At 36.3% G+C, this 22,626-nt stretch overlaps 3 protein-coding genes and 1 long non-coding RNA gene across 5 annotated transcripts; 1 reads left to right on the top strand and 3 right to left on the bottom strand.

Moving 5' to 3' along the window:
- Positions 1-52: 52 nt before the first annotated feature.
- On the bottom strand, positions 53-6,653 carry rab13 (RAB13, member RAS oncogene family). The gene is made up of 8 exons (XM_042772435.1): positions 5,872-6,653; positions 5,067-5,127; positions 2,523-2,583; positions 2,332-2,409; positions 1,695-1,784; positions 1,489-1,554; positions 1,135-1,185; positions 53-868 (listed from the first exon to the last, which is right to left on the bottom strand). Exons 1-8 carry the CDS (start codon positions 5,993-5,995, stop codon positions 800-802), a joined length of 600 nt encoding a protein of 199 aa, XP_042628369.1. The 5' UTR covers positions 5,996-6,653; the 3' UTR covers positions 53-799.
- A 1,289-nt stretch (positions 6,654-7,942) lies between these two features.
- On the top strand, positions 7,943-11,366 carry LOC122147975 (40S ribosomal protein S27). The gene is made up of 4 exons (XM_042772427.1): positions 7,943-8,073; positions 8,682-8,790; positions 9,997-10,107; positions 11,080-11,366. Exons 1-4 carry the CDS (start codon positions 8,068-8,070, stop codon positions 11,106-11,108), a joined length of 255 nt encoding a protein of 84 aa, XP_042628361.1. The 5' UTR covers positions 7,943-8,067; the 3' UTR covers positions 11,109-11,366.
- A 708-nt stretch (positions 11,367-12,074) lies between these two features.
- On the bottom strand, positions 12,075-17,501 carry LOC109069001. Of its 2 annotated transcripts, none has more exons than XR_006161957.1 (5): positions 17,369-17,501; positions 15,518-15,670; positions 14,551-15,065; positions 12,693-12,758; positions 12,075-12,207 (listed from the first exon to the last, which is right to left on the bottom strand). XR_006161957.1 is itself a non-coding variant. In XM_042772425.1 (5 exons), exons 1-5 carry the CDS (start codon positions 15,675-15,677, stop codon positions 12,113-12,115), a joined length of 753 nt encoding a protein of 250 aa, XP_042628359.1. In that variant the 5' UTR covers positions 15,678-16,710; the 3' UTR covers positions 12,075-12,112. The 2 variants fall into 2 exon arrangements, 1 of the variants encoding a protein (XP_042628359.1); XM_042772425.1 differs by lacking the exon at positions 17,369-17,501 and having other exon boundaries at positions 14,551-14,752; positions 14,836-15,065; positions 15,518-16,710.
- A 2,558-nt stretch (positions 17,502-20,059) lies between these two features.
- LOC122147976 lies at positions 20,060-21,530 on the bottom strand. The gene is made up of 3 exons (XR_006161958.1): positions 21,279-21,530; positions 21,025-21,194; positions 20,060-20,145 (listed from the first exon to the last, which is right to left on the bottom strand). It is a non-coding gene; the product is annotated as an uncharacterized LOC122147976 (long non-coding RNA).
- Between the last annotated feature and the right edge of the window lie 1,096 nt (positions 21,531-22,626).

The following is a 22,626-nucleotide window of genomic DNA, read 5'->3' as shown; positions in this document are numbered from 1 at the left end:
GTACTGTTATTGTCACAAATGGTGGGGGGAAAAAAAATACTGTTAAACTGTATGAGATTTTGAACATTTTCTTTATTAAAAGCAGATCATTGTACAGATTCTGAGAAATATGCTGTGGAAAAGAATATAGAAAAGTGGAACACGGCAGGAAGACAGAAACTTGATGCAAAAATTATATCTGACCATAATCCCTTTTGGAGAAACACACTGTGAATTTTCAGTGGAACATTATTATTTTCCCAACCATAATCCATCGATTACTTTCTCATTTAACATCCTAAAATCTCATATCCATCCATTAGAGGTCAAAGTCTTTAAAATTGAAGTTGTTCACCTTTTATAGCAACGAACATCCAAACCATTTGTCAAAAAGTGCTGACTAGCCATCAAACCGAACTATATATATTTCACTTGAAGTTGCCAAAAGCTAGAAATTCAATAGGTACTTGTTCTCCATTATGACTGAGCAAAACTTGTTGTGCAAATAAAACCAACATTGTCTCCACTGTAGCCAGGTCACTGTTTTCATTGTGTAGTGCGAAAATCTAAACATGAAGTAAAAAAAAAAAAAAGTGATTTTCCTCTAACTACACGAAAGCTGCACCCTGTTTCATATCTCATATCATGTATTTCATATCGTACTAGTGCCATCATTCTTTGAAACCACTTCCTATTAACATTCCATGTACACTTTGCAAAGGACTCTCAGGCATTAACACTGCAGTGTTACTGTATGTGTGTGTGTGTGTGTGTGTGTGTGTGTGTGTGTAGTGAGACTGTCCTCTGGTTAAAAGCATATCTAAAGAAGAAGACATTTGGAGGACTTTTTCTCTGTGCTGGTAAGTTTAACCTCACGACCAGATGGACCCTGTAAAAACAGTAAACATAAGAAATGTAATCGAATGCTGGCAGCCTGGCAGGTTTGTTACTGTTCTTGTTAACTTAATCTTTAGATCTGTCTGATTTAGCAGTGATATCAGTCAAGATTAACAAAAAAAAAAAAAAAAAAAAAACAATTAAGAAGAGATGAATCACTTTAGAACTTAATGCAATAGTAATTGTGAGTTTATTTCCGTATGAACAAACAGACAATAAGCATCAATAACCATGTTGCATCACACACTGAAAACTCACCGGCTTCTTATTTGACTTCAGCAAAATGTCTCGAGCAAGAGCAGCAAAAGACTATGGAGAGAGAGTTAAATCCTGTCAAAAAGTAGACTGACTACATAAAATTAAGCACAGTGAAATGCACAGATTTACTATTTATGTTTTTATTAAGTGTCACAGACATTTCTGCACCTGAAACTCAATATCAAAACAATCATTATTGAGAGTACAAGATGAATACAGATAACTGAATAACAGATAAAGATCAGCTGTGACTATAACTAATGATACTGAATTAGATTGAAACTTAAAAACTAAAACTAGAAAAGGGTTAATTTGTTTGCTGAGTGAACATATCTTAAATCTATCAATCCATACCTCCTCAACGTTGATGCTCGATTTTGCACTAGTCTCGAAGAATCGAATACCATGTTCCTTTGCAAGCTAAAATAAATGAAAAAGACAAAATTAAGTTTGTTTTCAGCTGAAAAAACATTGATGTAGTACCAAAATCAACAAACTTCACATGTGGTATGTAGTGATGTTAACATGCCATTAAAACCAATAAAACACCTAGCACTTACCTTCTCGCCTATCTCCTTTGCCACTTTCCTTTTGGACTCGATATCACACTTGTTGCCCAGTAACATCCGACTCACACCTGCTGATGCATTCTGGGAAACAAAGAACATAAGAATGCACTCACTTCCTCATTTACTTCATAACTGAGACTGATAACAAAAGGCCCCATTTGTATTTACACTGCATCTCTTTTCTGGAAACCTGAGCAGGACCTACTTCCTATGACATTTTATCAAGAACTGAAACTCACATTTAATAAAGGTTGTTTCATTTTATGCTTTTCTAGAGGTTGCAAGAAAATATATTATAATCATTCTATATGCGATATTAAGATTGAATTCCTATGCTGTAGAATAAAATAACAAAATAAATATTCCAAACCTCTGAAGTCAACTAACTAAGGTACAATTCTCACATGATGGACTTTATATTAGATTTTACTTCCTAAACAAAATGGGTCAAGCTGTCCAAACTAAGCAGCGATGGGACATAGAAATATGCTAAGGGTTATATGTCCACCATTATAAGTCCACCTTTACTAGTTCATTTATTCATCTACTGCTTTCAAAAAAAAAAAAAAAAATTTTTCAAACAAACTCCTATAATGACTAACAGATTTTATTTTCCTTTTTCTCTTACTTCTTTGATGCTCTTCATCCAGTTCTGAATATTCTCATAGGATTTTTCATCAGTGATGTCATACACGAGGATGATGCCCTGAAAGATATGATCAAAATATACCATTAACAAAATGTGTATGACTTGCCAAACTCCAATAACTGCTATAGGAACAAAAAGATTATTTTGCATTAACATATTTCTCGTCTCACCATGGCCCCTCTGTAGTATGCAGTAGTGATGGTCTTAAACCTCTCCTGTCCTGCTGTGTCCCTAGCAAATAAAGCCAGTTACACACACAAAATTTTAATGCTCAGAAAGCTTGTCAGCGTTAAAAAAAAAAACAAAAAAACACAACAACTCCATGTCATCATCTCCATACATAAATAAATAACTTTATTGAATTGTCAGAAGGCCTGTGGGAAGCCTGAGCTAAAGTCAGCCGGACTCCACCTTTGACACATTAACACTGAGCTTACAGTTTTAACAGTCAACAGTAAAAGACACTGAAGACATTTTTGTGTGCACAACACTGCCACTGTATTTGCAGACACTGTACATATGTAAAGAATTTTAACTGAATACTTCAATAAAGCATAACTTAAACTTCTCTGATTTAACAAACAAAGAGGACTTCACTGGTTAATTTTATATATTATACTCACACACACATATACATACACATATATACACACAAAATAAAATAAATGTATTTTTCAATTATAAATATTTCAGGTGAAATTTAGTCAACTAATACTAAAATGATATAGATATATATATATATATATATATATATCATTTTAGTATTAGTTGACTAAATTTCCCCTGAAATATATTTATAATTGAAAAATACATTTATTTTATTTTGTATATGTGTGTGTAGTGGTGGGCCGTTATCGGCGTTAACGTGAGACTCTTATCGGGCGATTAAAAAAAAAAAAAAAAAAAATCTCGCCGTTAATCTATTCTCAAAGTTGGGTTGGGAGCTGGGTCTATACTATGCAAGCTATGATGACTTTCACCGTGATAGTTTAGCACGGATGTATACCTAGATGAATTGCACTGTAGGGGGCGAGAACGAGTCTTCGAACCTGTGTATGCCTACTGTGAAATTACCAAGCTTCCCAAAAAAAACCTTGACAAGACTCACACATACTCCGTGTGACTCTAATCACAGAACAGTAACAATCTTTCATAATCATAGACATTAGTTTAAACTTAATAAATATAAACAACATATTATTCATGCATTCGACTTCTAGGTTTGTATAATAAGCTGCTCAAACAAGCGGCAAAACATTTAAACAACAATTAGCCTACTTTTCTTGTTGGGATATCGCAAATATTTAAAATGAAAGCACCACTGACAGAAACAGTCGACTCTCGTGCCTTTTGCATTTAAATCTTTATTACAAGCAATCAAACGGTTCTTAATGAACTTTGTTTTTCTGCTTCCATAAAAGTGCATAGGCCTATAACATGTTGCCTCGTTTATCTAAAGGTGCTCTTTTTCTTGTTTTAAACCTAGCAAAAACCCATGAGTTGCGTTTATAACACAGAAGCCTTTAATTAGTATTCATTTGGGTTATTGGCTTGGGTTAAACGAATTAATTTTACTTGGCTGGAACAGCAGCTACGCTAATTATGTCTCTATTTGTTTCTCTGCTTTGCCACGGGATTTACATCCCGTGGTAACTAGGATTTACACAAGCTCCAGTCTGGATCCAGAACACCTGAGAAAAGATGACGCCAGCCCCTCAGAGGACCTCAGATGATGCTAACCCAGAGACAACATACAGAACTACCACATTTTGCTATAAGTTTGATTGCATAATTGCTGTTAATAGTGTTAATCGTCTGTTTGTTTACGTCTTTTATTGATTTTTCTGAACATTTCTGCTATATGCACATGAACTGACAGTCACCACTGATAAGCTACTACTAAATATTGTAGAAACTTAATTTTCTGTAAAGTTGCTTTGTAATGATTTGTATCGTAAAAAAACGCTATACAAATAAACTTGAATTGAATTGAATTTATTGTGAAACTACTGCATTTCCGTTTCAATCCATGTTAATTTTTACCACAAACAATGCGCTGTCATTTTAATTCAGCGCATGCAGCACAGCAAAAATAGACTCGGTACGTAAACGATCGCTGCACTGCTGCAGACTCACCGCTCCTGGAACGCACTGACGGACCGCAACCGCGTGAACGCTGGAATCCGTAACATGGGTGCGTAAAAAAAATGCAACGCATACGCACTGCAGACGGAGTATGTGTGAAACAGGCGTAAGGTTGTTTGCAAATTGTGCAATGCGGAATTAGTTTACTGTTCTTCCAGTTTACAGTTCTTCCAGTCTCAAGTACCACCTAAACGCAAAGCATCCTTTAGCTAATGTGGAAGATGCCGGGCCAAGCACTGATGTAGCGCAGGGGAAGAGTCGTCGTCAAACTACTATGTTAGAGTGCAGCACAGCTCTATCAGTACTAACAAGTACATTTTATTGAATATAATTTGAATGCCTTCGTCAGAATTCAAATGAGCCATTTTAATCTAGATTAATTCCAAGATTAAAGTGAGATTAATCTAGATTAAAAAAAATTAATCTATGCCCACCACTAATAAATATAAATATTATATATATATATATATATATATATATATATATATATATATATATATATATATATATATATATATATAAAAATGGAAACGAAAATACAAAATAAAAAATACAAATATTTTTTTTACCAGACTTGAAGTTTGACTTTCTTTCCCTCAACCTCAATGGTCTTCACTTTGAAGTCAATACCTAGGAAAAAGAAAAAGGGAAACAGATAAACCAGGAGGGGCAGGAAGGAAGGAAGGGTGACCATGTTTTAACACCAAGAGGCATAATAAAAGTGAACTAATCAATGTCTGCTATATTCAGAAATACAAGAGCAGACATAATGAGACACAATCACTGCTCTGATTGTTAAATCAACACCCTGGTTTGTTTTTCAGTGAATTAGATCGGAGAAGGGAGGGAAGGGGTTGTTTGAAGATCTGGGTGAATGCACTAAATGCCATGGAGGATGGCCTCCATCCGATGCTGGGGGGTGGGTTGAAAAATGAGATACAGACAGGGGGCAGGCTGTGGCTAGCGGAAGTGAAGTAGCGTTGTGCCCAATTCTGACCCCCACCAGATTAATAACCCCCTAGTATTGGTAGGTTTAGGGTTAGGTGTGGGGGAGGGGTTAGAAATAGGGGCGGTTTTAGGATTAGGCAATCAGGTAGCGATTTCAACGAGGGGGGTAGTAATTTGCCAGGGGGTCGAAAATGGGCACAACACCGGAAATGCAATTAGAGAGGAAGATACACAGAGCACGGGATGATCCCCAAAACTGATTTGAGTTATACTGGGGCAGGCTGGAATGAGATGTCGTTTGGACTAGTACTGACATGAACAAACACTTAGGGTAGCACTTGTTTTACAAGGTAGAAACTTGGCAGCAGAGCGAAACATCTTATCATATCAAACAGTATTTGAAACAGGTTCGTTCTGGTCACTTACCGATGGTTGATATATACGTTGAATTAAAATTGTCCTCTGCAAAACGGATGATCAAACAGGTCTTGCCAACACCACTATCGCCAATAAGCAACAATTTAAAGAGCAAGTCGTATTTCTTTGCCATTGTTCGTTTTACTCAGACCTTTTAACAAATTTTAGATGGGTTTTCCCCCAGATTTGATCTTAACACACAGTCACGCGCGCAGCCTTTCAAAATCCTTCCGTCTGATTCATATCCTCCTCGTTTGAAACTTCATCGATTTTCTTTCCTTGGCAAACTGTCACCGGTAAACTCAAGTTTCGCCTTGTTGCTTCTGTCCGTCCAGAAAAGAGGTAAAACATTCCATGAAAACAAAAGTGGACAAGTTTGTTCACAGCCCTTTAAACGCGTCTGCGGTAACTTTTTCAGCGCTGATGCCACGCATTCGCCATTTCGGGCTTCACTGCGCTAGTTTTCTATTATGTACGAGAGGCTTTCAGTATTCATCCATACATAGACAACAGAAGACTTTTTTTTCTCTCCCTAAACTTTCCCTTGCCCGAGTTCCCAAAAGCTGACGTCGAGGGAGGGAGAGGTTTAGTAAAACAGTGCTGAGGACGAGAACCGATACCAGCGTCAGTCAACAGGGGCCGCCAGTGACACACAAAGTGCTGAAATGAAGCAAGGGTTGGTTTGGGGCTTTTTTTGGTCTGTTTTCGAAATTTCGTAGCAGGGTGTGTGACGTTGTCAAGAATATCTATACCAGTGCTTCCTAAACCTGTCCTGGAGGCCCCCCTGCCCTGCATTTTTTGTATGTCTCTCTTATCTAACACACCTGATTCCACTCATCAGCTCATTATTAGAGACTGCAAGAACTAAATTGGGTGTGTCTGATCAGTCAGACATACAAAATCTGCAGGGCAGGGGGTCCTTCGGGACAGGTTTGGGAAGCACTGATCTATACAAACACAATATAATTATAATGTTTTTTTGTTGTTGTTGTTTTTGTTTTTTTAAGTGATCAATTTGTGACTTTTTGAGATACCAGACATGTGATAGTGATGAATTAATTTGGGCCCATATTGACTGTTCCTGTCACAATGGAAATTTGTTACCACCATTGTTTTAGTAGGCCTATTATTTATACAATTTTATAGTCCTAGTATTTAACAATATTTTGAATTAGCTTTTATTTTTATATTTCCGTTTTCATAAGTGTCACCGGCGGGCCCAGAGCCATTACATAATTAGATTATTTTTTTGCATTTCAAATTTGGGACATAACTTACTTAGACACAAGGCTTTAATTTTATAGCAATTTTAGAGTAAAACCTGTTATGAAAAAAATATTTATTTTACATAAAACAAAGTTGCACATTGCATTTTCTTAACAGTAAATTTTAACTTCTATAACTTTATGATACTTTCATATTTTGAAATGATTGCACTACAATGATCTACTGGTTGTCTTCTTTAAAAAGTAGACAACCTTAAGTCTATATTCCTAAGCATTCATTAATTATAACAGTTTAAGTTCGGATAGTGCACTTTCACATCTATGTTCAAAAATGGGGGGGTGACAAAAGGGGTAAAGGTTTTAGTGATTTTGTTATGTGCCTTTGTCATTTGTGTTAGCCTTTTTAATAGTTCTATTTAGCTAATTTATTGTTTTATTACATAATTAGTTTTATTAGCAATTTTAGTACTTATATTATTTCAGTTAGTTGCCAGGGCATCATTTATATAATAAGTTAAAGATTTTTAATTGTTTTAGTTAAGAATAATAGTTTTAGTTAACAAACACTAGTTATTATAAATATGTGATATAATAAAATTACAAAGAGATAGAAAAGGAAAATCGAAAGGATCACAAATACATTATATAAATATCAACATATTTAAATTATTATTTAATTATTGTAATAATATATTAACACACAAAATGATGACTTTTGAATGCACGTATGCCACTTGTTAGGTTCCCTATTATTACGCCTCATTAAGAGCGACGTCCGAGAGTTTATATAACTTTTTTCATTGAACTTACCTACATAACTCACAGCCTGTCTAAACTCAATACTTTGTTAATGAATTAAGAAGAATGCGTTTATTAAACGTTAGTGAAGTATTTCCTGCCCCTGCTCACGAGCCCCGTTCATATGCACGTGTATTTCCGCTCGCCCCCCCTTTTCGGCTGCTGATCCACTGTCGCCAACATGCCTGTAAGTGCGTACTATTACAATAAAGTCCATTTACGACCTAATCGCGTCTGGTGTGTGGATTAAATAGCATCGATTGACGAGGGGGAATCGCGTCTTTATGAATTTACCCGCCACGATATATTAATTTCACCTATTTACAGATTTAAACTTGGTAGAAAAGAGCGAAGCGCGTGCTATGTGGATACGAGCAAGATGGCCGCGTGCATGTGCGCAAAGAAGCATGTAGAGCAGCGCGCTTCACATACAAATAAAACACAATTATGATACGTTGTTGAGGTTTATTAATTAAATAATACTTTAAAGATTATTCATATTTTTGAAGGTGGAATATTGGTAGTATGTCCGTCTCATAGTTGGTTAAACGTAAAGTGTGAAGAATCGAGTCTCTCTGTGTAGTGGCAGTGTTGTTAATCTTTTGATAATCAGCTGATAAGCTATTTATCATCAAGCCTATGCGGCGATCACTTGTGTGATATTTCCAGTTATTGAGTTGTTTGTGTTCTGTTATCGTTGTGGCTGTGTTGAGATGCCATAACACGGCAGCATCCTCGATAAACCAAAGCTCAGACTTTGCAAATGTGATTGACACATGTCCCATCACTTTTTAGCTCGCGAAGGACTTGTTGCACCCAACGCCAGAGGAGGAGAAGAGAAGACACAAGAAGAAGCGTCTCGTACAGAGTCCCAACTCTTATTTTATGGATGTCAAATGCCCAGGTAACATCTGGTGCTCGGAGAAACAAGCAGAGCCACTGCGGGACATTGGTTCCAGAACTATCACTTTGTTATTATTGGAGCACATGACAACTTTTTCAGCTGCCTTTGTTCTGGAAGGTTTTTTTTTTCTCACAGAGATTTTTAAAATGTCGTCTTTAAGCATTATAAGCCATGAAGTGAACCAACCAGCTACGAGGTGAATCACAACAATACAAACTTTTATTTGAAGGAAAAAAAAAAAACAGTTTTTGAAATTTGGACAAAAAAGGTACAAGATTGTGCTTAACAGCTTTAATAAAGAAATCCCATTAAACATTGAACGACTTTTAAATAAAATGGATAAAAATAAACTGTTTCCTTCCACCATTAAACATGATTATTGGTATGATAAGTTGAAATAATGCGAGTTGAGGGCTTTAACAAAAGCAAAAACCATCAATTAACAACCTCAGAACTCACAGTTTCCTTATGGAGAAAATGAATGGGATTTTTACTTCCGTAACCCTATTCTTGCACTCTATATATAATCTGGTGATTTTAATGTGCAGTGTTAATGCGTTATGACGATGCAGTAATCAGTTCTTGTAACAAGGTCCCTGACTCCCTGCTCCATTTCAATATCCACCAAAAAAGACCCCTGGTTATCTCATTACGATCACTGTACACTGTCTGATGAATTATAAGATGTAACTTTAATACAGTGCAACAGAAGTAGAAGTAAAAATAGCATTAATGTTTTCCATATGGAAATGGATTTTCAACAATAACTTATCCTTTAGGGACAAACCTACTTTGAGCTACAAGGTTGTTGAAGCATCAACCTGCACCTACTTGTTTTATAAGTAATTGTTTACCAACAGAATGTCTGGTTAAAAACTACATTACCTGTGATTCTGCAGAGAAATCCCCAGCAATAAGAGAATTAAAACAAACAAATCACACCTAAAGAGCTATTCAGCACCCACCCACTGCAAAACTAAATAAAACTTGAGGTTTTTTTTTTTTAATCATTATGGCGGAAAGAGAATGAGAAAATATTTTTTGAACCAAGGCTGTTGAAAAAGTGGGCAGGCATTGTTGCTTTCTGGGGCCTGTGCTGTGTGTCCACATAAAATGGACAATGGCTTAATGTTGTTAAATATTTACACAGTGACCTGCATATATGATCACAAGCTTATGTAACTTTTCACCATTATCTCTTTGCAGGCTGTTATAAGATCACTACGGTGTTTAGTCACGCACAGACAGTGGTCTTATGTGTAGGATGCTCTACAGTACTGTGCCAGCCCACCGGAGGAAAGGCGCGCCTCACAGAAGGTATCGCTTGTATACACGGACACCAGTGCACATGAGTTTAGAGGGATTGCCCAAAGCATGAAAAAACCTAGTTTCTTGATAAATCTGATCCCATAAGCAGAATTGCTCAGTGGGATTTTCTTCTTTCCAGCAGTAGTCAGAACATGTCACACTAACGCATTAAAATACAGTCTTCAGAAGATGACTAATAAATTTATGTTTTTGTGTGGGAGAAATATGGCTGGAAGTGCACTCCCAGACCATGGATACACATACACGCACTTGTAAATGTACCGGTGCCATGGCAACATGCCCACACAGACCACCCCAGTGTTTCCCACATGATCATTGTTCTCTTCTTGAGCTAAAGCTTGATGATTGGTGAAGCTCTGAAACACTCTGCCCTGCTGGCATAAAGTTCAGCAGAAAGTGGGAGAGGTACAAGCAGATTGTTTCTGTCCCGCTCACCACCATCTAATTATTAAGTTCTCCAGCTACAAATTGACATTCATATTCTGTTATTTAAAGAATTTCAATTGCTTCATTACAGTTAAAATACACTCATTTGTTTTTGTTTTTTGAGAATTTTATGGCAACTTAATTATTTTGATGACTGATTGATTGTTTCTTTGTTTAATTGATTTCTCAGATTAAAAAAAAAATCCTTTCTTTATTATATATATTTTTTCAAAATGAAACTACTCTTGAGTTTCTAACATTTACAGATATGAAAATAACTGTAAAATGTAAGTAATATGCTGGTGAAAACACCTCAGGCACATTAAACAAGCATCTGGCAGGGCAACATACTTGAAACTATACGCTTATGACATTCTTTAAAATGTTTGTTTGTCTTGAACAACTTTTCCTTGCTCTGATAGTATTTTGTTTTTTCTTTTTTCATAGAAATACATTTTCCAATACTGTGTGACAAAATATAGAATTGATTTTAAGCTGAAGTCTAAAAGCCTTGATCTTTCTCTCTGTTAACAGGATGCTCGTTCAGGAGAAAGCAGCACTAGTCTCTCAGTAACTATTATGCAAGGACGAGGGAGACCACGGGAGGAGAGACTGGATTGGCCACTTCACAGGGATTTCAGTGACTCAGAGTCCGTGTTTCTGATCTGTAACGGGGCAGTGGAGATCAAAGCTAAACCGAGAAGAGTGCTAGAAAACTTGAAATGTCAAAGTGCTGTCTGAACACAGAGCATGTGAGGTGTATTACCACCAAACCTGTCTCTCTTCCTCTCTTACTAAAATAAAGGTTCATTTTTCATTTATGTCTGTGTTGTGGTAGTTGGTTTACCAGTCTATCTGCATTGTCACTACCACATAAATATAAAGCTTTAGTGTCATGCTCGTCTGTTGTACAACTTAACATTATCACCAGGAAATACAAATATTCTTCCTTAAATACTGTATGCATTGCTTAGATGAGCAACACTCAGACTGTTCACAGGTGACAGGCACTATACATAAACTATCATTCGAAAGTGTTGGGTCAGTACAATTTTTTGATATATTAGAGAAAGTCTCTTATGCTTGATCTCTTACAGCTCAATGCTGAATTTTCAGCAGCTTTTACACCACTCTTCAGTGTCGCATGATTTTTTTAGACATCGTTCTAATATGCTTATGCTCAAGAAGCATTTGTTTTCAAAGTTGATAATGGTTGTGCCTAATATTTTTGTGGAATCTGATACATTTATTTTTTTTCAGGATTCAAGATGAAAAGTTTTGAATGTTATAAATATCTTTGTCACTTTTGATAATCTTTTGATGCACTTTTAATGCATCCTTGCAGAATAAAAGCATTATTTAAATAAATGTAAAAAAAAAAAAACTAAGAAAGACAGATAGTGTATGTAAAACCGTAGTAAAAAACAAAAAAAACTTGAAGCAATTTGCATGTGTTAACTGCTGAATTGTATAAAGACTGTAATAAATGAAAGAACCATTTACTTGAAAGATTCTCACTGTGGCTCAGAAAGAATAACATGAGGGGAGAAAAGATGCATTAAGTTGTTTAGTACTCCAAAGCCACTGTTTTTTTCTGCAGGACTTTTGGTGTTGCCAGTGATGGTGCGAGCCATAGATAGAAATGTCTTCTTTTGTCGTCTTCTGAAAGAAAATTAGAAAACATATTCATTAGAAAAGAGCATATCGGTCTGGTAGCACGGTTGAACCGTAATATGCAAATTTAGTTGCACTTTAGTAACTTTTCTTCTGCATTATGATGTTCATCGGAGTGAAAATGATTATCCAAAAGAAAACAATGTAGGGCAGGGACTTTGTTCAATCCATCGGGTGTTGATTGAATGGAGGTACATCTAAAGGAGCTTGCAGATGATTGTAAAAAAAGGGCGCCATTTAAATGTATTAGGATTAAATTAAGTCCTTCATACGTCACCAGAGAAAAGTCTGTGGTTTTACCAGAAGATTGATGTATGACATTTGATTTTTTTTTAAAAAGGGATGAATCATTCACAATAATATAATTTATTAAAAATAGAATGAAATTTTTAATTCATGCTGACTTCAACATAAAAAGTACTAAGTACACCTTTAAGGTAAAGCAGTTGAATCAAATAACATTGGGGTGTCACCTGCATTAGTAGAGGGTGTGAGAACTGCACGTACAGTCTGTGTGAGAGACAGCATGGTATTGTTCACTGTGGAAATCAAACGTTTAAGAGAATTAAAAAAAATCTGCAGGGCCAAAGCTTCAAATCCTGATTCTGAATCACATGATGGCTTTTAAGTGAATCACTGGGCATCGGTCATATTCAGTGTAGCACAGAATCCAAAGTTAAAACTCTTAAAGGGGTCATATGATGCGATTTCAATTTTTCCTTTCTCTTTGGAGTGTTACAAGCTCTTGGTGAATAATGAAGATCTGTAAAGTTGCAAAGACTAAAGTCTCAAATCCAAAGAGATATTCTTTATAAAAGTTGAGACTCATCCACGCCCCCCTGAAACGGCTCGTTCTAACCACCCCCACATCTCTACGTCAGTATGTGGGAAGATTTGCATAACGCCACAGAGATGTTCACGCAAAGAAAGAAGGTGTACGTTTTATTCTCACTGTAGTATTGTTGTTGCCGCTGCCGCCATGTCATATAGACGCTGTGTGTTTCACTGTGAAAGCGAAACTACTTTGTTTGGACTTCCAAAAGAGGACGATATCTGCTTCATCATGCCTGGGGCTGATCCGTGCTGGTCGCTGAGGAAATACATCAACTTTGCGCTGTGGCTTGCCAGATCGGCTGTCACCATGGACGAAGCGGCGTCCAGCCCGGGGTCATCACATGTGGTTGCTTCAAGACCAAGGTACGCTCCTTCGTAGAATCCGCCTCAAGCCGGCCGCGGATCACTCTAGACAGCGGCTCACTCTAGGCCTTCGGCCTCTGCTCACTCAAGCCGGCTGGTGTGTGTTACTGTTTTGTTGAGAAAGCGAAACAGCTTTGTTTTTGCCTTCCAAAAGAAGACACGACTAGAAATCATGTTTATATCACATTTATAATGGGTTTTATATTTATGTCTCGTCGCTCCAGCCGGAAAGGGCTTCACAATATGTTAAGTATGGTTAAGAGTCATAACATTTCCATCTCACGCTTGAGGCATTCGGCCAATCACAATGCGCTGGATAGCTGGCCAATCACAGGACACCTCGCTTTTCAGAGCGATGAGCCTTGTAAAAATCGAAGCGTTTCAGAAGGTGGGACATAGTGGAGAAATAATAATGTACGGTATGTGGAAAATAATGTGTTTTTGAACCTTAGACCGCATAAACACATTTCACTACACCAAATACACAAAATAATGTTCTTTTTAGCAGCATCATATGACCCCTTTAAGTGTGACTCTATTTATGACAAGTGCAGCAGCGGCCAGTACAGCAAACAGCAAATACTGAAATGAACAAGTGCCCAGAATATGTTCCAAGATGACCTGAACATAAATAAAGAGCATTTTCACAGTTTGAGAAACAGATATATATGTTGCGCTATTGTTCAGAAGTCTGGGGTTAACAATCTTTTTTTATTTTTTTTTTATTCACACTAAGACTGTATTTATTTGATCAAATTATGAATTTGTCCCACAAATTATTAATCCTTTCCCTTATTTTAGTAAATTGTGGTCACACTGTTCTAATTTGTTGTAATTGTCCCCAATTTGTACTTTTTTTCATTCCCTGGTTCTTTAATTAAATTCTTAATTTGTGGCCACGATTTAACTAAAATGAGTGAACGAGTAGTAGATCATGGCCATGAGCTAAAACAAGGGAATGAATTCAAACTGAAAGAACGAAAATTTGTGGTCATGATAAATATATTTTTGTATGCACAATTTAATGCTGAATAAAAATACTAATTTCTATAAAAATGTATCATACTGACCCCAAACTGTTGAACATTATGTACATGTAGAACGTTGTGAAAAGTGTGTCTCTTGCTCTCTAACCTGACTCCAGGTTGTCCATCACTCTAGTAACCAACACAAAGTGCTTTTGCGGAGAGAGGTTTGTGGATAGGGTAATGCTTGCAATAGATGGTACGTGATCCAGGAAATGTGAGGTTGGATAGACTGACATAAGGAGGAGGGTGGGGTCTTCATCTGACCAGACCACATCAGATAACACAATGTCTGGGGTGTATGACTGAACCTAATTAGATAAGAGTGAAGAAATATAAAACTGAAAAGTGATTTTATTTCAAATGCATCTCTTTCATGATCTCTCATTCTCACCTTCAGTGTGCTGAGCATGTCTGTGGTGCCAAACACTCTGATTTCAGCCACATGCTGCTGGGACGATGAAATGCTGAAGGGAAGACTGAAAAGAAGGGGGTGACTGAGGAAGCGACAGCAGGGCAGCTGGGGCAGACAGGCAGACAGATGGATGGAGAGAGACCGAGTGGCCAGGAGATGGAGGATGGAGTCTGACTGGGGCTGCACAGAGATCCTCCTGCTGTACTGAGCTGAAACAGGACACAACAGACAGGTTAGAATTGAATCATAAAGGCTTGCTTCATAGTTAATAAAATAAAAAGCTACATTTATTTGATCAAAATGCATGAAATCTGTAATATTGATTACAATCTAATATGTTTTAAAGTAATTTCTTTTCAAAAAACATTACTACAGTCTTCAGTGTCACATGATCCTTCAAAAGTCATTCTTATATGCTGATTTGGTGCTCAAAAAAACATTTCTTATCAGTGTTAAAAACCGTTGGGGTAAAATAAAATAAATTCAGAACGTCTCAAATGTGTTATCAAGTTAAAAATTATCTTTATAATCAATTCTCCTAAGATTAGGAAAAAGCTGATACTTCAGTTATGTTTTTAGTTATTAAAATACCCGTAGGCTCTCTCAGAATCCAAACTTAACATGGATCTTAATACAGAATCTTATATTAAACTTGTTTCACCAGTGTATGAATTGTAGAAGGGTGTTGCATTAAAGATAGCCTGCAGTATTCTCTTCTCTGGATAGGGGGCGCCAAAGTGTAGCGAGCACAGTAGCTCTGCCTCAGGATGTAGTTTCTTCTCTAGGGCCTCCCACTGGTCTAGATTGCATTGAGCTACCATGGAGGAGGAGATAGAAAGGGAGAGAGAGAGTCACAAGCACACAATATTGTTAACACTGAATAACATTTAAGTAACATTTAAAGCAACTGTAAGGTTTTTTTTTTTTTTTGACCTTGAAATATATTACTCTGATGGTACACTGACTTCTAATAACGATAATTATTCTGTTCTGGGAGTATGTCAATTTGGTGAATGGGTAAGAATTTCAGGAAAAGAGGTGGGTTGCTTTAATACACGTACAGCTATCCACTGTAATTATGATAGTGCTATATCCACTTGGTGAGCTCCAAAGTTGTAAAAATACCAAAACAGCATTTAAATAAAACAAATCATTGTGTACCTTTTTGCCTTTTCCCTCTAATTTTTATTTTATTAAACTTTTGTGTGTGTGTGTGTGTGTCTTATTTAATGTAGTCAATGCTTTGGCAATGTAAATCCAGTCAGTCAATCACAACCTCAAATTCCATCTGTGCAGAAATGTATCCATGTCTCTAAAAAGTGAAAATCCTGCCCAGATCTAAGATCTATGCAGGTCAAATAAAGTTGAGATAATTTCTCTTCCCACCCATCATGTTTTAATTGCACATATTAAAGAGTTAGAGATAATCACCACTGAGAATTATTTCTAGTCTAAGAATCAAGTAATTAAAGGGGGACATGTGGATCCTCCAGACAGAATTTTATATCTGGATTATAATCTCTTAAAGTTCCTAACGGGCTAATTATTAATCATTATTCTTAAATTCCTTTTATATAGTTGGATTAATGGCAGGCACATCTGGTGTTTTCCATGGTTGTGAAAAGCGGCCTCCCTGAGGCTCCTTCCACACGAAGCCAGAGCTTTCCCTATCTGATCTGTTTTTTACCCTCGTCTCAAGAAATATCTGCGTCCACACGAAACCACGATGTAGCATACATTCCAGACCAGTATGTGACACTGTAATCCTGCCACAGAGATACACTAAAAACGGAGAAGAAGACTTGGACTATGCGCATAAACCTTGCGAGTGGTATACAAACGAACATGGAACAATACGTTTATTAATCTGTGTTAGTGTTAGTTAATAAAAATACAATTGTTCAGTGTTTGTTCATGTTTTTTTTTTCTGTTACGTGACGTAGCAGTGTCTGACTAGGGGCGAGATGTGGGCTGATGATGTCATTGTATCAGAAAATATATGGATTCACTGTCCACATGAAAACGCAAGGGCGGCGTTTTCATATTTATCCACTCTGGGACCCGGTTTAAAAAAAATATCGGTTTCACTCTCCCAAAACGCCTGATCTGTGAGGACAAAATGCCTACACAATACAAAATATATGCGTATACAGCTAAACATGTCTCCGTGTGGATGGGGCCTCATGTGGAGGTGTGAAAGGACTAACCTGTGTTGGCAGCAGAGGTGTTGAGATCCAATCTGGCTGTATATTCTGAGGCTTCAGGCCAGTTAGTGAGGAGCCCCCTTGCTTACAAAAGTAAATATTTTGAAGAATGTGGGTAACTAAACAGTTGTTGGTTCCATACCATGTAAAAAACACTATGGAAGTCAATAGGCACCTGAACATGTTTGGCCACCCATAATGCCTTAAAATGCGCTCTCCCTAAGCAGCTCACTAGGTTTTGGCACAGAGCTATTATGTCACAAAACATGAGGACACTCATGTTACTACACATAGGCATTGATTATTACCTCTCTGAAGGTTTGCTGTCCCCTTTCTAGCCTGTAGTAAACCACCACTGTCCCAGAATTCTTTGCAAATGCTACTCCAGTCTCAGAGTTCATTTGAAGGATCTCACTTGATGACACATCCCATCTGCCTCGCTGACCTTAAAGAGAGAAAAACAAATGCAACCTGAAACAAATGCACCAGAAACGGCTGACTGCCTTTGTCAACTATCAGTTGTACAAGAAGTATACTTCAAGTTTATGATGTGTAATAGCGCCCTCTACCATATAACAATGAAAACATGGGTTCCTGGAGCACAAGTATAGCTCAAATATATTTAAATTTTTCCTAAGTAGAAGTCAAGTATACTTAAATGTCATTTTAAGTATATTTATGAGAAGTGCATAAAGCACATTTCTGAGAAGTACATAAAAAGTAGACAAAGTATACTTTCCTATTTTTTAGTTTAAAATAAGTATACTAATAGCACATTTGAATAAACGTCTTTTCCGTAAGGGAAGGTCATCTCTGAGACAGAAAAAATAAGTTTAGACCACAACCACGAGTAACATAAACATAAACATATATCTGTGTTATTACCTGTTAGCTGTGACCAGTGTTTGTATATCATAGTATAGAGCCCTGATACGGATGCTCCAGTCCAGAGGGAAGGCAGGAAGAGCTCTTTCACTGTCACTGTTCACGGATGACACAGTGAAAACACGTACAAACCACACTGTTGACACCTAAGGCAAGAAGGATGTTGACATTAGGATCTAAAATGAGGGTAACCTACAGTATTTCTCAAAATAAACACTCACCTCCACACTGATCAGCAGTGTTTGGTTGATACCACAAATGTCCATTGCATAAACCTCCAAAATAGCAAGGCCTGTCCTCAACACTCTTTGATCATCAACAGTAACCAGTCCTGCCCCTGAGACACAGCGGCTAAGGGTGAAATGGACCGGACAGTCTCTGAAACACACATTTAAAAAAAAAACTATGATGTTATCTAGTTATGCTTGAACAGACCTTTGGCTAAACAGCAAATAGTCTGTGGATGTTCTGTCTTAAGATTACATGAAACCAACTTCATGCAATACTTCAGTAAAACTGAGAAAAAAATATGTAAATGTACTTTTGATCAGGCACATTATTCGTCCAAATCATCATGAGAACTGCAGTGATGTGGAACAGACTTAATGGAGTGGATACTGAAAAAAAGAGACATTTTCTGACATGAAACAGGCATACTAACTCACTTATTGCTCTGCAGGGGGTACTGAGAGAGGGAAGACATGAGGATGGATCCTGGGCTTCCTGCTGTTAACTGCATCTCTTCAAACACCTGAGAAAAGAGGGGGAACAAGAAAGAAGAGATACATTTAGAGTGAACTGCACATTCTAAAAAAGCTTTAGTATATGTCGAAAATGTATTTCACATTAGTTGAAATGTTTTAGTATAATATGAAAGTAAATATTTTTATTAGTAGGTAGTATTAATTTGTATTTAGACACTATTGTTCAGAAGTATGGGGTCAATAGGATTTATTTTTTAAACAAAATGTATATTTTTATTTAGCAAAGGCACATTAAATTGATTGAAAGTGGCAGTAAATAATTTAATATAACAAAAAAATATATTTGACTCAATTTCTGTTCTTTTGAACTTTGTATTCATTAAGCAATCCTGAAAAAAATGTATCCCAGTTGACAACCATTTTCAGCAATGATAATAATAAGAAATGTTACTTGAGCACTGAATCAGCATATTAAAATGATTTCTGAAAGATCATGTGAGTAATGGCTGCTGAAAATTCATCACAGGCTTAATACATTTGAAAATATATTAAAATAGATAAAAAGTTTAAATTGTAATAATATTTCACAATATTATTTTTACTGCATTTTTGCATTAAACATTCTTGCCAACCCCAAACTTTTGAATGGTAGTGTACATTTTAAAATGTTTTTTGACCATTTTATTTTTGATTAAATACTATTCTTCTACTATAAACTTCCAGATATTCTGTTTTGCTAATTGGCCTTGTTGAACATGCCCTATTCCGTTTGACTAAAATAATATGTGATGAATTACGTATTATAAGACTGAGTGGTCTACACTACTAGTATTAACTTTATTTAATTATATCTGATTGTAAACAATAACAAAAAAAGCCTCCACAGTATGATTTTATAGTATAGTTAACACTTTTATCTCAGAAGGTCAAGGCAAATCTGCTTCCGCATGACATGACTCCCCTTGGTGGTTCTTTGTGGAGGATGTATTTACCAGTATCTGTATCTCATCAGTGAGATCAGAGAGTGATGTGTTGCTGGTGTCTATCTGTTGGAGCTGCACACACACTTTGAGGCTGGTCCTCCCTGGAGCTCTGGCCCTCACCAGCGCAGAGAAACTGTGAGAGGGAGACACACTATCACCCACCTAAAAAAGTAATCAAACATATCAATTCATGCTTTGTGTGTGCATGTCACCTTTGCATGCCTTGGTTCGATCTCCAGCACACCCACTTTGTGTAGACGCCAGTGGAAACTGAGGCCAGAGTCAACACTACCCAGAGAAAAAGGGTTCTGACCACTGAAACTCCCCATCACATAAACCGGCATCTAAAATGAAAGACTCAACCAAACCTTTACTGACAGCAAAAACATGGCTGCACACAACAAAAATGAGCATGAGAAGGACAAACCTCTTTTCATAAGGTGTTCATAGAGTGACTAAAGGAGCCTGTATCCTCACTGCTGTCAGGTTGAACACCTCCACCTCCACTTCATCCTGATCACAGCACACATACAGTTATTAAGTTAAGGCATAGCATTTTATCTTTTAGAAATATCAAATTTCGTCTTTTTATTTTTAGGGAGATCATTATTATAGTTTAAAATAAGAGCAGTGTATGTAAGCATGTTGTGTGTATGAGCACAGATATTGTGATGGTAATGGTGACAACGTATAAGGGATGAATAAGGAATAAGGGATGAAAGGTTGGATTTGCTGCATTGGGTAAGTAGTCATTTATTATTCATGTTGGGTGTCACGGCAATGGAAAATCACATCAAGCATACATTTTTCGTTCGTCAGTATCTAAGTAGGAGGCATTTCACACAAAATGTGTTTTTGTGTTGAAATGACAAAAACATGTAAAAATGTGGTTTTTAAAATTCGTAAGAAGACTGTGCTGCTTTTCTGTTGTTCTTCTATGTAAACATGAACTTTTTGACTGTTGTGTTTGCATCTTTTGCATGACAAACTGTTCTAAAAACATGGAGCTCAAGTTAAAATAGCTGATCTTTTAAAATATGTGTCTCTAGACCATTTTTTTTTTTAAATCTGCTTCCCTAAACATTGCCATTTTAAAGCAAAAGCATATTCTGCATGAATGTAAACTAGAGACTAATTTTTTAAAAGCTGAACTTTACCTTGAGCACCATGTTTTTAAAATGCTGTGCCATGCGTGAGAAGTGAAATGCAAAAATGTGCAGTGTGAACAGTCTACTGCTATATGATCGTCAGTAAATAACAATATTTTGTATGGGCTGTATGGCTCCACAAGGCAGGACATTAATTACAAATGGCTTTAAAAAAAAAAAAAAAAAAAATTTAAAAAAAAAATATGGAAATTCATTTTTAGCAAAGGTAAGCAATGTGGGCTACCTGTAAAAAGGTAATCAATGCTTCTGTATCTTGTGTCTGAAGAGCTCCTCTGAGTTTGACTGCACCCACTGCCACACCTCTGACCCGTCCTGTCTCAGTTACCATGGTGACAGAGCTGTCACTCACAGAGAACCTGACAACATACTGAGGATGAATCCCTCCCGTTTCACCTGAACAACAAATATATGTTTATAATAAAAAAAAGTGTTTCTATGGAAACCAATGTATGGTTTGGTATGTCTTATCATGCCAACCTTTGGCAAGCTTCCAACTGACAGAGTAAGTTTACAGGGCTGCAAACTGAATGGAGGGTAAACTTGCATATTCTTGTGAGAGGAGCTTATAACAGACCCATGTCCATCCACTGCTGAGAGGCGGAGACTGACCACGCCCACTGTCAGGCCAGTCACATGAAATCCCACACTGTACTTGTCCACTGGCCCCGTGTCCCTGTAAGCATACATAATGTACTCAGTAACAACAATCAAGAAAAAACATGATTCAAAAGCTACCTGCCTTACAACTATAATTTTTAACTATAATTTTTTAATTAGTTTTTAGCTTTAATGTTTCTGTGAAAGAACAAATGAAAAGTTATAAATAACTAAAATATGTAAAAAAAAAAAAAAAATATAAATATATATTAATTAAATTGTATATATATTATATAGAAAATATATATTAATTAAATACATTTGATTATTAATATAATTAAATGTTTCTGTAAATACCTCATATGAATATGATAACATTCTCCTGAAAATTATTCCTACAAGTAATAGGTATTTCTTTGAATTTCATTCCATTTTAATTATATTTTTCATTAATTCTAAATTTGAAATGGAATTCTTAAATTCAGATTCATAATTAAAACCTAAGCCACTTGCCTCACACCTGACAATATTTCCAGCATCTCACCACCATCTTAACTCCATCATATCGATTCACTTATATTATGTATTAAATATTATATCTTTATTATCTCACCACCACCTCAACTCAGTCATATTTATTCACTTTTATTATGTATTAAATATTATATCATTAAATATTATTTCATTATCATTCTATAATTTTTAAATAAAAAAAACATAGGGCAAAATGTAGTCCTTGAACTTGTGAAATGTGAAACAAGGAAAAACATATGGCATAGACTCACTCCACAGAAATGATAGATGAAGAAGGGATAAGCATGAGGTTCATGAGCAACAGGTAATGGTGAAGAAACGGTTGATTCTTTGAGTCCAGAACATGCACTAGCACTACAGCAGAATGTCTGACCTCAATCTAAAAAGCATCAACATAGGAGACAAATATTCATTGAACATGAAATAAAAAAAAATAAGATAAAAATAAAATCTAAAAATATGAAAGAGATGAGGATCTTCATTCTACACCGTACATTATTATTAACAAAGTCAATCCGAAAATCTTTGTAAGTAAGAAGGCCACAGCAGGATCAGAAGTCAGACAGAGGTCATGAGCCAAAAGAACTGAGGAACCAGACTGAAGTGGAGACACCTGGGATAGAAAGATTATAAGTGAACTAGTTTATCTGAATTGCAAAATACTTTATCTATGGTGTGTGTGTGTTCACGGTGT

The sequence above is a fragment of the Cyprinus carpio genome, chromosome A16, assembly GCF_018340385.1.
Source record: "Cyprinus carpio isolate SPL01 chromosome A16, ASM1834038v1, whole genome shotgun sequence".
Classification (NCBI taxonomy): domain Eukaryota; kingdom Metazoa; phylum Chordata; class Actinopteri; order Cypriniformes; family Cyprinidae; genus Cyprinus; species Cyprinus carpio.
Note: the sequence above shows the minus strand (reverse complement) of the source record. Positions and strands in the feature narration are given on the sequence as shown.

Bases quoted from the DNA above. Each gene is read 5' to 3' on its own strand.
- rab13 (XM_042772435.1), bottom strand. From the start codon at position 5,995: ATGGCAAAGAAATACGACTTGCTCTTTAAATTGTTGCTTATTGGCGAT. The intron at 2,410-2,522 runs GTGAGACGAGAA...CATATCTTTCAG, and splicing joins CATACTACAGAGGGGCCATG to GGCATCATCCTCGTGTATGA. The intron at 1,186-1,488 runs GTATGGATTGAT...CTCTCTCCATAG, and splicing joins CGAGCATCAACGTTGAGGAG to TCTTTTGCTGCTCTTGCTCG.
- LOC122147975 (XM_042772427.1), top strand. The intron at 8,791-9,996 runs GTAACATCTGGT...ATCTCTTTGCAG, and splicing joins TATGGATGTCAAATGCCCAG to GCTGTTATAAGATCACTACG. The intron at 10,108-11,079 runs GTATCGCTTGTA...CTCTGTTAACAG, and splicing joins AAAGGCGCGCCTCACAGAAG to GATGCTCGTTCAGGAGAAAG.
- LOC109069001 (XM_042772425.1), bottom strand. From the start codon at position 15,677: ATGGTAGCTCAATGCAATCTAGACCAGTGGGAGGCCCTAGAGAAGAAA. The intron at 14,753-14,835 runs GTGAGAATGAGA...TTATCTAATTAG, and splicing joins ACATGCTCAGCACACTGAAG to GTTCAGTCATACACCCCAGA. The intron at 12,759-14,550 runs GTTAGAGAGCAA...TGATTTCCACAG, and splicing joins GATGGACAACCTGGAGTCAG to TGAACAATACCATGCTGTCT.